This window comes from Labeo rohita, chromosome 3 (assembly GCF_022985175.1).
Source record: "Labeo rohita strain BAU-BD-2019 chromosome 3, IGBB_LRoh.1.0, whole genome shotgun sequence".
Lineage (NCBI taxonomy): Eukaryota > Metazoa > Chordata > Actinopteri > Cypriniformes > Cyprinidae > Labeo > Labeo rohita.
The window spans coordinates 21,134,652-21,147,294 of NC_066871.1; the positions used below are offsets into that span (position 1 = coordinate 21,134,652).

At 36.5% G+C, this 12,643-nt stretch overlaps 1 protein-coding gene across 3 annotated transcripts in view; it reads left to right on the plus strand.

The window, feature by feature from the left end:
• Window positions 1-12,611, plus strand: part of slc1a9 (solute carrier family 1 member 9) — a 45,268-nt gene extending 32,657 nt beyond the window's left edge. For all 3 annotated transcript variants that reach the window (XM_051106244.1, XM_051106245.1, XM_051106243.1), the window contains exons 7-11: window positions 3,177-3,410; window positions 4,012-4,206; window positions 5,356-5,490; window positions 5,645-6,077; window positions 8,726-12,611. In XM_051106244.1, coding sequence (XP_050962201.1) covers window positions 3,177-3,410; window positions 4,012-4,206; window positions 5,356-5,490; window positions 5,645-6,077; window positions 8,726-8,959 — 1,231 coding nt within the window. In that variant the 3' untranslated portion in view covers window positions 8,960-12,611. The remainder of the gene's footprint in view (window positions 1-3,176; window positions 3,411-4,011; window positions 4,207-5,355; window positions 5,491-5,644; window positions 6,078-8,725) is intronic.
• The last annotated feature ends 32 nt before the right edge of the window (window positions 12,612-12,643 follow it).

Below are 12,643 nucleotides of genomic sequence, written 5' to 3' on the forward strand. Positions count from 1 at the left end.
AGTATGTCTTAAATACTCACGGGACCATATCTGTGTATGTACTGGCAGCAGCAGCAGAAATAATTTACAGCAAAAGCAATAACCCAACAGCAGCAGCAATTCAGCAGCATAGCAGATCTATTCTCCCAAGACCAAATACATCAACACTGTCAAATGCATTACCATGCTAAAATCTTCAGAGTGTTGTAATAATAGAAATAACAACAATTCATCTTTGCATGATTTGATTCCATAAGCTTGGGATAAAACCGGCTACAGAAGTGCAGAAGGTTTCTATACTAAGGAATTATTGTGTGTGAATCTGTCAAACATGTTCAGAGAAGTTCAGCAGAGTAAACAAACTGGACAGAAAGAAAAGTATAACACGTAAGGAAGAGGGAGAGAGGGGGATTTGTCAGGGAGAGAACAGCACAGGAATCTGAGAGAGTGCAACATCATATTTGTGTTCCCATGAGTAAATGTGGGAGTTTTATTCTGGATGTAATATATCCTCTGACACGTAAACTGCAGACAGATACCCACACGCTGGCAAAGACAGACATAGCAGAAAACAGATAGAGCACTGAACTTATGAATCATGTCTGCATAAGTGAAAAGCTTGATCCATAACTCTAACAGGCCATTTTACAGTACAAAAGGAGTGAGACAGTGCAAAGGAATACGTTCATTTTATTTTCTAATACGTTTTTAACATTCAAAGAACACACATGGAATAAGTAAATACCCCAAAATAAAAGCATATGACAACAAAGACAGTCCCCGCTCAGCACTGAGACCGTCCCATCTGTAACTAACTGTGTTCAGTGTTTTCCGCTTACAGTATGTAAACTCTTCAAATGGTACAATAAACATCATCTGTTGCTTACCATAACACACGGTGAAATATTTATACACTGCATTTTAGATTAATTAAATTCAGACCACATAAGAAGCATAACATCCTCGCATATGGTGCTCAGGTTGTGAAACCAGGGAAATAAGATGATCTTCTTTTAAGGGACTCCCTTCTAAAAAAAAGGCAACTATATATGAATAAAGACTCATTTATAATGTGTGAAGAAAACATTAAATGTTCTCATTAAAAAAAAGAACAAAATAATAGTGTCTCTGTACTAAAAATAGAAGAAGAATATGTATAGTATTTGAAACTAAATATTTTTAGATTTAAAATTCAGATTTCCAGTTAAGTATTAATCCAAAGCAGCTGTACTAAGAATATTGGCCCAACCTCATTTGCCCGTTTTATCCTGCATTCAAATTTGTTTTTATTTTATACTTTTAAAAGAATAGTTCACCCAAAAATGAAAATTCTGTCATTAATTACTCACCCTCTTGTTGTTCCAAACTCGACTCACGCTAGACTTTTAGCATGCGAAATTCCTTCGGATGCCACAACGGTCGTGATATGACGTCATGCTCTGCAGCGTCTTTTTAAAGACCTACAATCAATCTACTACACTTTCCCGCAACACTGCAGTTTTAAATGTATGTTTGTTTGTTTTTTTTCATTCAGCTATATGGTCACGCTATGACGTATCGATCTGCTGTTGGTCATACGATGTCACATGATGCAAATTTACAGGTCAGGGTTCACCAAGCTTGAACTTTGGAACGCAGCGAAATGCGAAAACTTTACACACAGGCTTGCGTTTCCGATCTGACCCATTTGCATGCGTATGAATGGAAGTCAATGGAACAAAAAGGCTAGCGTGACCTTGGCTTACACAGAGGAGAGGAAATTTTTAAATAAAGTTATTTTAGTAGCTTCATAACATTACGGTTGAACCACTGATGTCACATGGACTATTTTATCAATGTTCTAACTAGGGCTGCAACGATTCCTTGATTCTATTCGAGTATTCGATTTTTAAAAATCCTTGATTGGATTTTGCCTGTGTCGAGTCATCAGCAAAATACTGGAAGTGGTGCATTCCACATATTAAACCCATTTAAAAATCATCATAAAGCATAATGCTATTAAGAATTGACAAACGCTAAAATTCAGTTTAATAAATGTGCAATGCAGGTTACTTAAGTGCATGTCAGAGCGGCTCCTTTCACAGTAAATGCTGGTACACAAACGGTTATCATTCACGTGTGGAGTGTCTCAAACTCCATCTCTGCATATTGCTGTGAGTTTGGGTTTATTATATCGTTCATCTGGAAACGCAACGTGCGTTATTTCATCAGATCTGTAAGGTGAATCATTTATAAACCTATGCAAACAAGGAAATGCATCATAGCCCTGGTGAAAAAAACAGCATATGCTGGTAGGTATGTTTTGATGCTGGGATGCTGGTTAGGTAGGTTTTGATGCTGGTTTATGCTGGTCATGTTGCTGGTCAAGGACCAGCATAAACCAGCAAAGGACCAGAACCAAAACATACCTAACCAGCATATGCTGTTTTTTTCACCAGGGAGTTCTTAATATGCTAATGTTAACTGTTCATCACGATTTTAAAATAAAAGTTTAATCCCTCAGATTACACGTTTTGATGTCTACATATTCAAGACATTATAGTGGCTGTAGCTTTTCTACTATAAAAATGGCCAAATATAAAAGATTAAGTGGACATTTAAATTCAGTGTTGTTGAGTCAAAATTGAACAGGGATTAGATCGCGCAGTAAAGTGTAAAAACAATCGTCAGGCCATTGGCGCCCCCTGCAGGCATTTGTTATAATGTACATAATACATATAATGTACATACAATATATAATGTACATTAGCTCTATTGTTTATAATACATTATGTATTTTACCAGTTTTGTTTTCATAAAACCACATGATTACTTGCTTTTGCTACTTTATTTGAACTAATTATTATTGCCTAACTGCTATTATATATGTATTCTAAGTCATTTTAAAGGCTATTGTTCACTGAGTTCTATTTTTATTACTTCAAAAAAATAATTAAGTTTAATTATCTGTTTACTCAATTAATCAGCAGAATAATCAACAGATTTCTTGATTACCAAAATAATTGTTAGTGACTGCCCTAGTTCTAACTACCTTTTTGGGTCTTGAATGTGTCAGTTGTTGTCAGGGTCAGAAAGCTCTCGGATTTTATCAAAAATATCTTAATTTGTGTTTTGAAGATGAATGAAGGTCTTACAGGTTTGGAACGACATGAGGGTTTACCTAACTAACCTAAATAACTCAACTAATCTGTCCTCAGGTACTCTCCAGTAGGCATTGCCTCCCTCATCTGTGGGAAAATTGCTGCTATCGGTGACTTGGAAGTGGTGGCGAGGCAGCTAGGCATGTACATGGTCACCGTCATAGTCGGTCTCATCATTCATGGCGGGCTCATCCTGCCAGTCATATTCTTTTCCGTGACTCGGAAAAACCCCTTCGCGTTTTACTCTGGAATCTTCCAGGCTTGGATCACTGCTCTGGGAACAGCCAGCAGGTACAGACAGCACACTAATCATCATGTGTTTCATGGTAATATGCTGATTGAAGAGTTCTGGCAGTACAGACTGAAGAGTTAAAGGTCACATTTGGTTTAAAAAGTTGTCTTGAGAAGCAAGATCTATCTCTGTTTTACAGATAGCACAGCCAGAACTCATTCTCATGTTGAAAAATGATATTTTACACTGGTATGTGGTCTCAGATGTTTTAATATAAACTTTGACATAACCAAAAAACATCATATGGATGACTTATATTTCAGACACCACATAAATCATCCAAACTACCTAATCTGGCCAAACACACTCTCTGATGTTCTCCAGAATAGAAGTCTAGAAAGATTAATCAGTCTAAATGGATGGGAAATTAGGAAAATATAGTTGTTTATGAATAAATCTGGGTTTACATCTGTTGCGCCAAACCATTTTCTAAATGTCAAACCAACTGTCAGTTTGGCACAGAATATGCATGCAATCCTATCAAGTTTGGTTTTTTTAAATAATTACTGGTTTTGTGGGTTAGTTGGATTTGTAGTTTTTCAAATGGCAAATTAACATTTGTATTAACATTTATAATCAGTTTAACCTTCTCTTTTTCAGTGCTGGGACATTGCCAGTGACGTTTCGTTGTCTGGAGGAGAATCTGAAGATTGACAAGCGTGTGACTCGCTTTGTGCTGCCCATCGGAGCCACCGTAAACATGGATGGCACTGCACTCTATGAGGCTGTAGCAGCCATTTTCATCGCCCAGATGAATGACATTGCCCTAGATGGAGGACAGATTGTTACCGTTAGGTAAGGAAATGTGGAAATAAAACCAGGCAAACTGTGGCTTCTGCAGTGGCTGCAATAAAAAAACTTTGCACTGCAACAACAAAATCCCATTATCTGTGGAGGGAATTATTTCTATATTTCTATATATCTATATTTCTATAGTTTGCTCTGATGTAATTTTTCATATTTACAAGATGAACAATTTGAAAAAAGTTGTAGTAATTTTTATTCATTTATTTAATTAAATTTTATTTTATTCTACATATATTCTTGCAGTTATGTAGCATTTTATTTTATTTTATTTTATTTTATTTTATTTTATTTTATTTTATTCAGGTAAGACTTGATTCCTTACAACCCTTTTTTTTTTAAATCAGTTGAGTTCTTATATATAAAATCACATTATTAGGTTGTACCTTCACATATTAATGACAGCAAATTTGTATTTTGTTTTATTTTATATTAATTTATTTTTATTAAGGTAAGACTTGATTCCTTATAATCAGTATGTTTTTTGTTGTTGTTGTTGTTGTTTTTATGTTTTTCAATCGGTTAAGTTCTTATATATAAGATTACATTCTTAAGTTGTACCCTCCCATATTAATGACTGCAAATATGTCATTTTTTATTTTTTTTTATTTTATTTTATTTTATTTTATTCAGGTAAAACTTGAATAAAATAAAATTTATTTTATTTTATTTTATTTTAATATTTGTTCAGTTAAGAATTGATTCTGTACAATTCAATTATAATGAATGCATTCTAGATCCATTTTAAGATGCCATTTTGTTGTCTCTTTTAAACATTTGCCTTCTAGTTCTCACATGCAGTCCTGATTTATGGTCACATGTTTAGTTTTATGATTCTTTGTGTTGTCCCGTAACAGTCTGGTTATTATTACAGTTATTATAATTGCTTTTTATTACTATGGAGCTGTAATTGAAATAGTTACAAAACAAAACTTTAACCTGCAGCTACATCACAGATGTTCCTCCTTTAACTGAGCTAGCATCTTCTTCCAATTCTTTTTCATTCTTTTGTTGCTATTTTCCTTCTTCCCTCCATTGAAATTTTTCTTTTTTCACCCCCTCAGTAGATCATATCTGTCAGTGCCTCCACACACGGTCTCAGTCATGGTGGTATAATCCCCTCTCTTTCTTTCTCTGCAGTATGACAGCGACTTTAGCCAGCGTGGGAGCGGCCAGTATTCCCAGTGCGGGTCTAGTCACCATGTTGCTAATCCTGACCGCCGTGGGCCTTCCAACTCAAGACATCAGCCTGCTCGTCGCTGTCGACTGGCTCCTGTGAGTTCAAACAACTCTGTTTGGGTTATGTACGGGCCGGCGCTTAAATCGTCTGGTTTTGTCCTGACTAATTATCAACTGTCCTCATGAAGATAAGCAGCTGTCCTGAGCTGTTCTTTGTCAGCTTTTAGAGCTGTCTTTTGTGTGTCTTCAGCGACAGAATGCGCACCTCCATTAACGTGGTGGGCGACTCTTTCGGGGCGGGCATTGTGGACCACCTATCACGGGCAGAGCTCGCCGTGATCGATGGGGACATCCCTCTATCAGACGAGGAGTTTGTCCCCCCTCCGCCTCTCCTCACTGAAATAGACCTTATAGACCCTCTCAAACCACCCGAACTGCCCCCTCGCTCCCCGCGTCCCCCCAAGCTCAACCATCACGCCCCGTCTCTGACCCCTTCGCAGTCTCTGTCGCACTCTATCCCGCACTCGCCCCGTTCCGTCCGCTCTCCGTCACCTCACTCCATCCGTTCGCCCTCCCCTCGCTCCGTGTGCTCTCACTCCCCAAGGCCTTTCCGAACACATTCTCCTCGTCTGTTACGCAGGACGGAGCCTGGATACTGTGTCCTGCCCACTCATGACAACCAGGTGAGATTTCATCCATAAAATATAAACATTATAGATTTTAGGTTTTTAAGCTACGAGGTTCTCAAATAAATTACTATATGCTTGTGTGAACCTTTATTGGTCTTGGTAAAATTTGAAAGTCTGTCATAATTTACTCACCTTCATGTCAATGTGAACCTGTTTGACTTTCTTTCTTATGTGGAACACAAAAGTCCCTTATTTTCTTTTCCATATACAACAGAAGTTAACTATACAGCTTGTGTGTTGTATTTCTTAATGTCCTAATGCAAGACAAATACAGTTGTTTGTGAAAGAAGCAGACAGAGATTTCAGTAGGGTTCATGAGAGAAGTTACACGGTTCGATCTGTGAACAAATCTTTCTTTTGAGTCCGATCTTGTCAGGAATGTGTTATATCCAGTTCACAAAACCGATCTGGGGTGCGTTTCCTTAAAGTCAATCCATGAACGCAAGTTTCGTCATTGCAAATAGAGCAGTGGAACTTATGACCATAGTTACACTTTTAAAAATAAAGGTTCTAAAAGGGTTTATTTTGGAGTGATGTCATAGAAGAACCATTTTTGGTTCCTCAAAGAACCTTTCAGTGAACAGTTCCTAAAAGAACGCATTTGAAAGGTTCCATGGATGTTCAAGGTTCTTCAACCATCGATGTCAAAAAAGAACCTTTATTTTAAAGATTGTAGCTAACGATGCTTTTGAGAAACGCACCCCTGAATGATTTGAATGATTGTTATCAAATGAGTTGTTTTTGCATCCTTTTGGAACCTTTTGAAAACTTCCATCCTCATTCATTGTAATTGCATGAAAAAGAGTGGCCAAGTTCTGAGGAAGAACAAATACACTACACAATACACAAAAAGTACAGAAAACTTACAGGAAAAGAAAATTTCCTGTTAAATTTACAGTTTAAAAAAATGGTAGCTGTGGTTTCCAGAAATGTGTCTCGGGTATTACAAGATGGCATTTTAGCATCTGCATATTTTACTAATTATACTTATATATTTAATTAAATGATATATTGTTAATATTAATATTTAGGGCTGGGTTTTGACACAAATTTCACAATTTGATCCTGATTCATAAACTTGCGATTCAATATTGATTATTTTGGATATTTATCAGGTACAGTACATGCTAAATTTTCTCAAGGAAAAAAAAAATCTCTCAACTAATTGTCACCTTAGAATTATAAGGTTGTATCTGCATTCTAAGCACTTTTGAGATATTGAGCTTCAAAGTTTTTGCGTTCCATAGACTTCTGTAGATAGAACCATTTTTGTTTTTTTAAAAAAAGGCTCAAAATGTACACAGCTTACAAAGAAAACATCACATAATGTAAATAAGTTGTCACCAAGTAAGAATATATTAGTAACTCAATTTTGACAAAAATGTCAGATAGAACCTTATAATTCTAAGGCGACGTAAAGCTGTAAAATATACATGAGAGTCAGTTGGTACTACATTACTATAATGTTAAAGGTTAAAATGAACCGATTTGTATACAAATGCTTAAATTACACTTAATTAAGTTTTTATGATAATAAAGTTACAATTACATAATTATTTCTACTCCAGTATTTTGAAATACAAACATTTAAATGGTGGCTGTCATAAAAACTTATTTATTCAAACATAAATTAAACATTGAAGAACACACACACACACACACACACATATATATATATATATACATACTGTAGTCAACATTTGAAATGGATCAAAAAAAGTTAATCAAAGTTGTTAAGACAAGAAAGGGTATTGTTTTGGTTTTAGGACAATTTTTATGAAAGGTTTTGATCCACTTCAGATGTTGACTACTGTATATATATATATATATATATATATATATATATCTAAGTTGTACTCTTTCTTTTAACGTACCTTCGGATATGTATTTGTGCTTATTTCGTGCTGAAACTGTATCAAAGCGGAGGAGTCGATCAATTCACGCCTGCCGCTTCTCTTCAACTTGAGGCGCTACCATGATCTGTCAGCCCACATTAAACAGCGCCAAAACGGCATTTACTGTTTGAGTACTGTAATAAAATTAACAGAATCTGAAATCTGAGACTTTGTTTCATATCAAAAGTACCAAAGCACAAAGCTTATGGCCATTTACTGGATGGGAGCTGCGCTAAAATATTCCTTTCATTAACTGAAAACAGGCTAGACTAATCGATTCTTGCGATTTAAAAATCAATATCAGTTCGTAAAAATGAGAATGAAAAGAGAACGTTGTTTTTACCCAGCCCTAAATATTGTTGAAAGACAAAACGCCATCAGCCAAAGTAATAAAAAACAAAAATAAGAATAAACATCTGGCTAGCGGAGATTGGGGGAATGTCCTTTTACTGTTTTGCACTGTAAATCGTCCAGTAATTCATGGTTTTTACTTGAAACCATGAATCTGACAGTCATTTTACAACGATCTTAAACCATTTACAGTGTTCACTGTATATGCTAACTTATAGTTAATCAATAATCAGCTTTTACTGTAGGCCTATAGCATATTTACTGCAGAATCTTTTTCTGTAAAAATTACATTGTATTGACATGAGGGTGAGTAAACTATTCATTTCAGTCTGCTCAAGTAATTCTGATGTTTCTGTTGTTAAAAATCCCTGACGCTCATCACCTCATATCCCGCAGATGACCACTCTTCCCAGAGGTTTCCGAGAGAGAGGCAGAGACCGGGAAAGAGACAGAGAAAGAGAAAGAGAAAGAGAAAGAGAGAGACTGCGGGAACGGGAACGAGATAAAGGTAGCGAGACTGAGGAGGACGAGGAGAAAGAACGAATGATGGACGAGGCGAGCGACGGAGAAGAAAGCGACGACACGGCGTACGACAGACGCCACGCCATCCCACCTTGTGACCTGCCCTGAACCAAACAGATGAAGCTGTATCACATTTTCACAATACTTCTTCCATATTTCAGAACCCACCTTTTTGGATGAAAGCTGGCATTTTGTTGTTGTTTGGCAAAGACTTTGAGTAGCTAGGTGTGTTGTGTGTTTGTTTTGCGTTGAGAATATTGACATACGTGAATGGAGGGTTCACCGGCAAGTATGTTTCTTAGTATCAGCTTTATAGTCTAGCAACTGCAACTGTTTGTAACTTATAGTTTATTTGCTTTTACAGGATTTCGGTAATAAACCGGATCAGTGGCTTTGAACGTTTATTGCACATGCTCTGCCAGTTTTGATTTTATTTATTCGCTGACTTCCCTGTCATATAATTTATCTAGGCTACTGGGATACTGGTTGTAACACTGGATGTCACTGCACCGCACTGTAAAACCCAGACTTACTCAATGGTTCAGGGAAAAGATAGCCTTGACTCATTGGAGCTGCCTTAGTTTACTTGATGTCCTCTGTTCAGTTGCCAGTGTGACATAAACAAAATGACAACAGGCAGTTCAAATGAGTCGAAGCAGTTGGTTCCTATAAACAGTCCAAAGTTGTTCCAAATCTCTCGTTTTATGATTGTTGGGTTTTTCTTTTGACGGTGGCGAGGACGTCACAAGCAGCTGTGAGTAACACGAGGACGTTTCTCCCCAAACCCCTCATGTTCCTTCCCTTTCCGCATGTCTTAAAAACGTGAATCATACCCTGAAAACATCAACTGCATGTAGAGATTTACCAATACACTGTTTAGATTAATGGGTTTTACGTCAGGCCAAGTGCAGTTACACAAACCTGATATAGTTCTTTACTTTTGTACAGTTTGTCCTCACACAACTCGTCCATTCTCATACTGCATGAATGCCAGTGTAGTTCTCACTCACATCCAGCTTATTATAAAAAAAAATCACACTTTTTTTTATTATTATTATCAAATTTATTTTTCATACTCTGGTAACACTTTACAATAAGGTTCATGAGTTAACTACATTAGTATAACATGAACTAAGAATGAACAATACTTCTACAGCATTTATTAATCGTAATGTTATTTTCTCTCATTTTACTAATGCATTATTAAAATTATTAAACAGTTGTGTTTGCTAACATTAGTTAAAGGGGTCATGAACTGCCTTTTTTATTATTTTGTACTGTTCTCTTTTTTTTAACATCAAAAAACATAATTTAGAAGTAATAGGCTATTTTCTGTCCTTTTAACCCCCCTCATCAGAACGCTCTGTTTGAATAGGCTTAAAAGTGTATACACCTACTGCTGTGATTGGCTAAAAGCATACATTTATTCCTTATAGATGGACCCCACGCTGTGATTTAGGTTTAAAACTCATAAATAACTCAATACATATCAAACGATCTGTATGAAGAGACAAAGCAATAGTGACCACGTAATAAAAACAGTTTATACTTATGTTGCGACATTACTGTTGGATCCAATATAGGCGGCACAGCATGGTCTTTTAGTTCGAATCTTTTTGAAAATCCCATGTCGAATTGTTTCGCTCTGTTCACTAACGTAACCTTGGTTTCCTGAGATGAGGGAACGAGTGTTGCATCGCTGATGCTACGGGTATTTGTAAACGAATCCGCAGTAAAATGAACTAAACAAAGGGCCGAGTTCCTACTGAATGGTCTGGAACTTATTTAAAAATGAAGTTCATCCACTCTTTCCTAACATTGGGATCAGAAAGAAGGCAATGCAAATGCTGTTTTTTCACACATTGACACTGCAGAGTGTCCTGTGTAGACCTGCACGTTCACCTCTCTGGTAAACACTATGCCCGAATCGGTGGGCGGGGCTAAACAGACATTACAAAACATTCCAAAAGCTGTCATTTTGGCAGACTGCCTTCAGTATAAGCTGTTTTTAGACTAACAACAAAGTTTTGAGTTCTTGAAACTGATTTTTTTTTTTTTTTTAGTACAGTGACCTCTTATATGTCAAAAGATCAAGGGAATTTTGGTTTCTCATGACCCCTTAATGCACTGTGAACTAACATGAACAAACAATGAATGACTGTTTTTTTATTGACTAATATTAACAGATAACAGTAGTGTAATAAATAGTGTAATAAATGTATTGTTTATTGTTCATTTATGTTAGTTAATACATTAACTAAAGTTAACACGACACCTTATTGTTAAGTGTTACCCATACTTTAGAACATATTACTTATTATTTTAAAAGAAAGTAATACTTTATTCAGCAACGATGCATTAAACTGATCGAAAGTACCTGTGAAGTCATTTATCATATTACAAACGATTTCTGTGACAGAATAAGTGATGTTCTTTTGAACTTTCTATCATCAAAGAATCCTGAAACTACATTTTACATATTTTGCGTATTGCACTGTCACAAACATATTAAGCAGCGCAACTGTTTTAAACATTAATAATAATAATAATAATGCATGTCTCTCAAATAGAATGATTTCTAAAAAAGCTATGAAACATGAGAATATTACTGTCTTTACTGTATTTTTGATCAAATAAAAAAGCCTTGGTGAGCATTACAGACTTCTTCAAAGTCTTACAGACCCAGACACAGTTATGATTACAGCTCCATATGTTTCAATTTCCAGACAGAACAAGCTTGCTCGGTAGTTCAGCCAGCACAGAATTGGACTTAAGTTGTAGAACCCTTGGGTACGAATCCCATGAAAAACTCACGATGACTCATGATAAAATAGCTGAAAGATGCACGTGCATCTGTTCAGAGGAACGCTTTTTTTAGTGCCACTCAGTGGACATCTCACATCGAATATGTCACGAAACATACATGGCAGTACGTTTTCATCAATGTTTTCATGTCCTACAATGTCTCAAACTGTACTCAGATTTGCCAAAAGTCTGCAATCAGGCATCCCAGATTTCAGTATGAACTCTCAAATTCCTAATCAAGTCCTTCCTGAATCATAAGCAATGTACAATACAGCTCTGTAATCTTACTGTACATCAACAGTCTCTTAAGATTTTTTTTTCCCTCTACAATTCAAGAATTACTTTGATGTTAATATTGTTGTCATATTTGCTATTATTGTCTAGTGTTGCAATTTAGCTCGTCATTTATGATGTATTTCTGTCTGACTTATGTATTTATTCTGTCTGATAGACTTTATTTCTTTTTCCCATGAAATGTTTCTCCGAAACTCCCTTTGCTTCCACCTCACGGTGTCCCCTTGTCCCTCTGAATTCACATGACCACAACAGCTGCCGTCTGTGGTGTGCAAAATAAAATCTTAACAATTTATTTAACTTTTTCGAGTGGTTTGTCCTTTAATGCCTCTTGTGTAAGAGTGTCAACACGAGGCACGTTTAAATCCCGTCTCACTCTCGCATTAAGACCGGTGGACGAACGAAATCCCTTCACGCACACGGAGTCAAAATTTCCTCGCACAATGATGAGACAAAGACATCAAAACACTTAATCCGCTCAAAGGAGAGCGAGGGAGAGAGAGAGAGCAAAGGATGGGAGACAGCAGCAGATGGCCAGAAAGATGTCAATCCTCCTCATTCTTCCCAGGACAACAGTGAAGCAGGAGACAGATGATTACAAGGGACACTGACGTTATTATAGGGACCCTGGACGTCACAGAGATGGAATGGGAAAGCTTAATGGAGCTGTGTTAAGATGAAAGGGCAAAATGG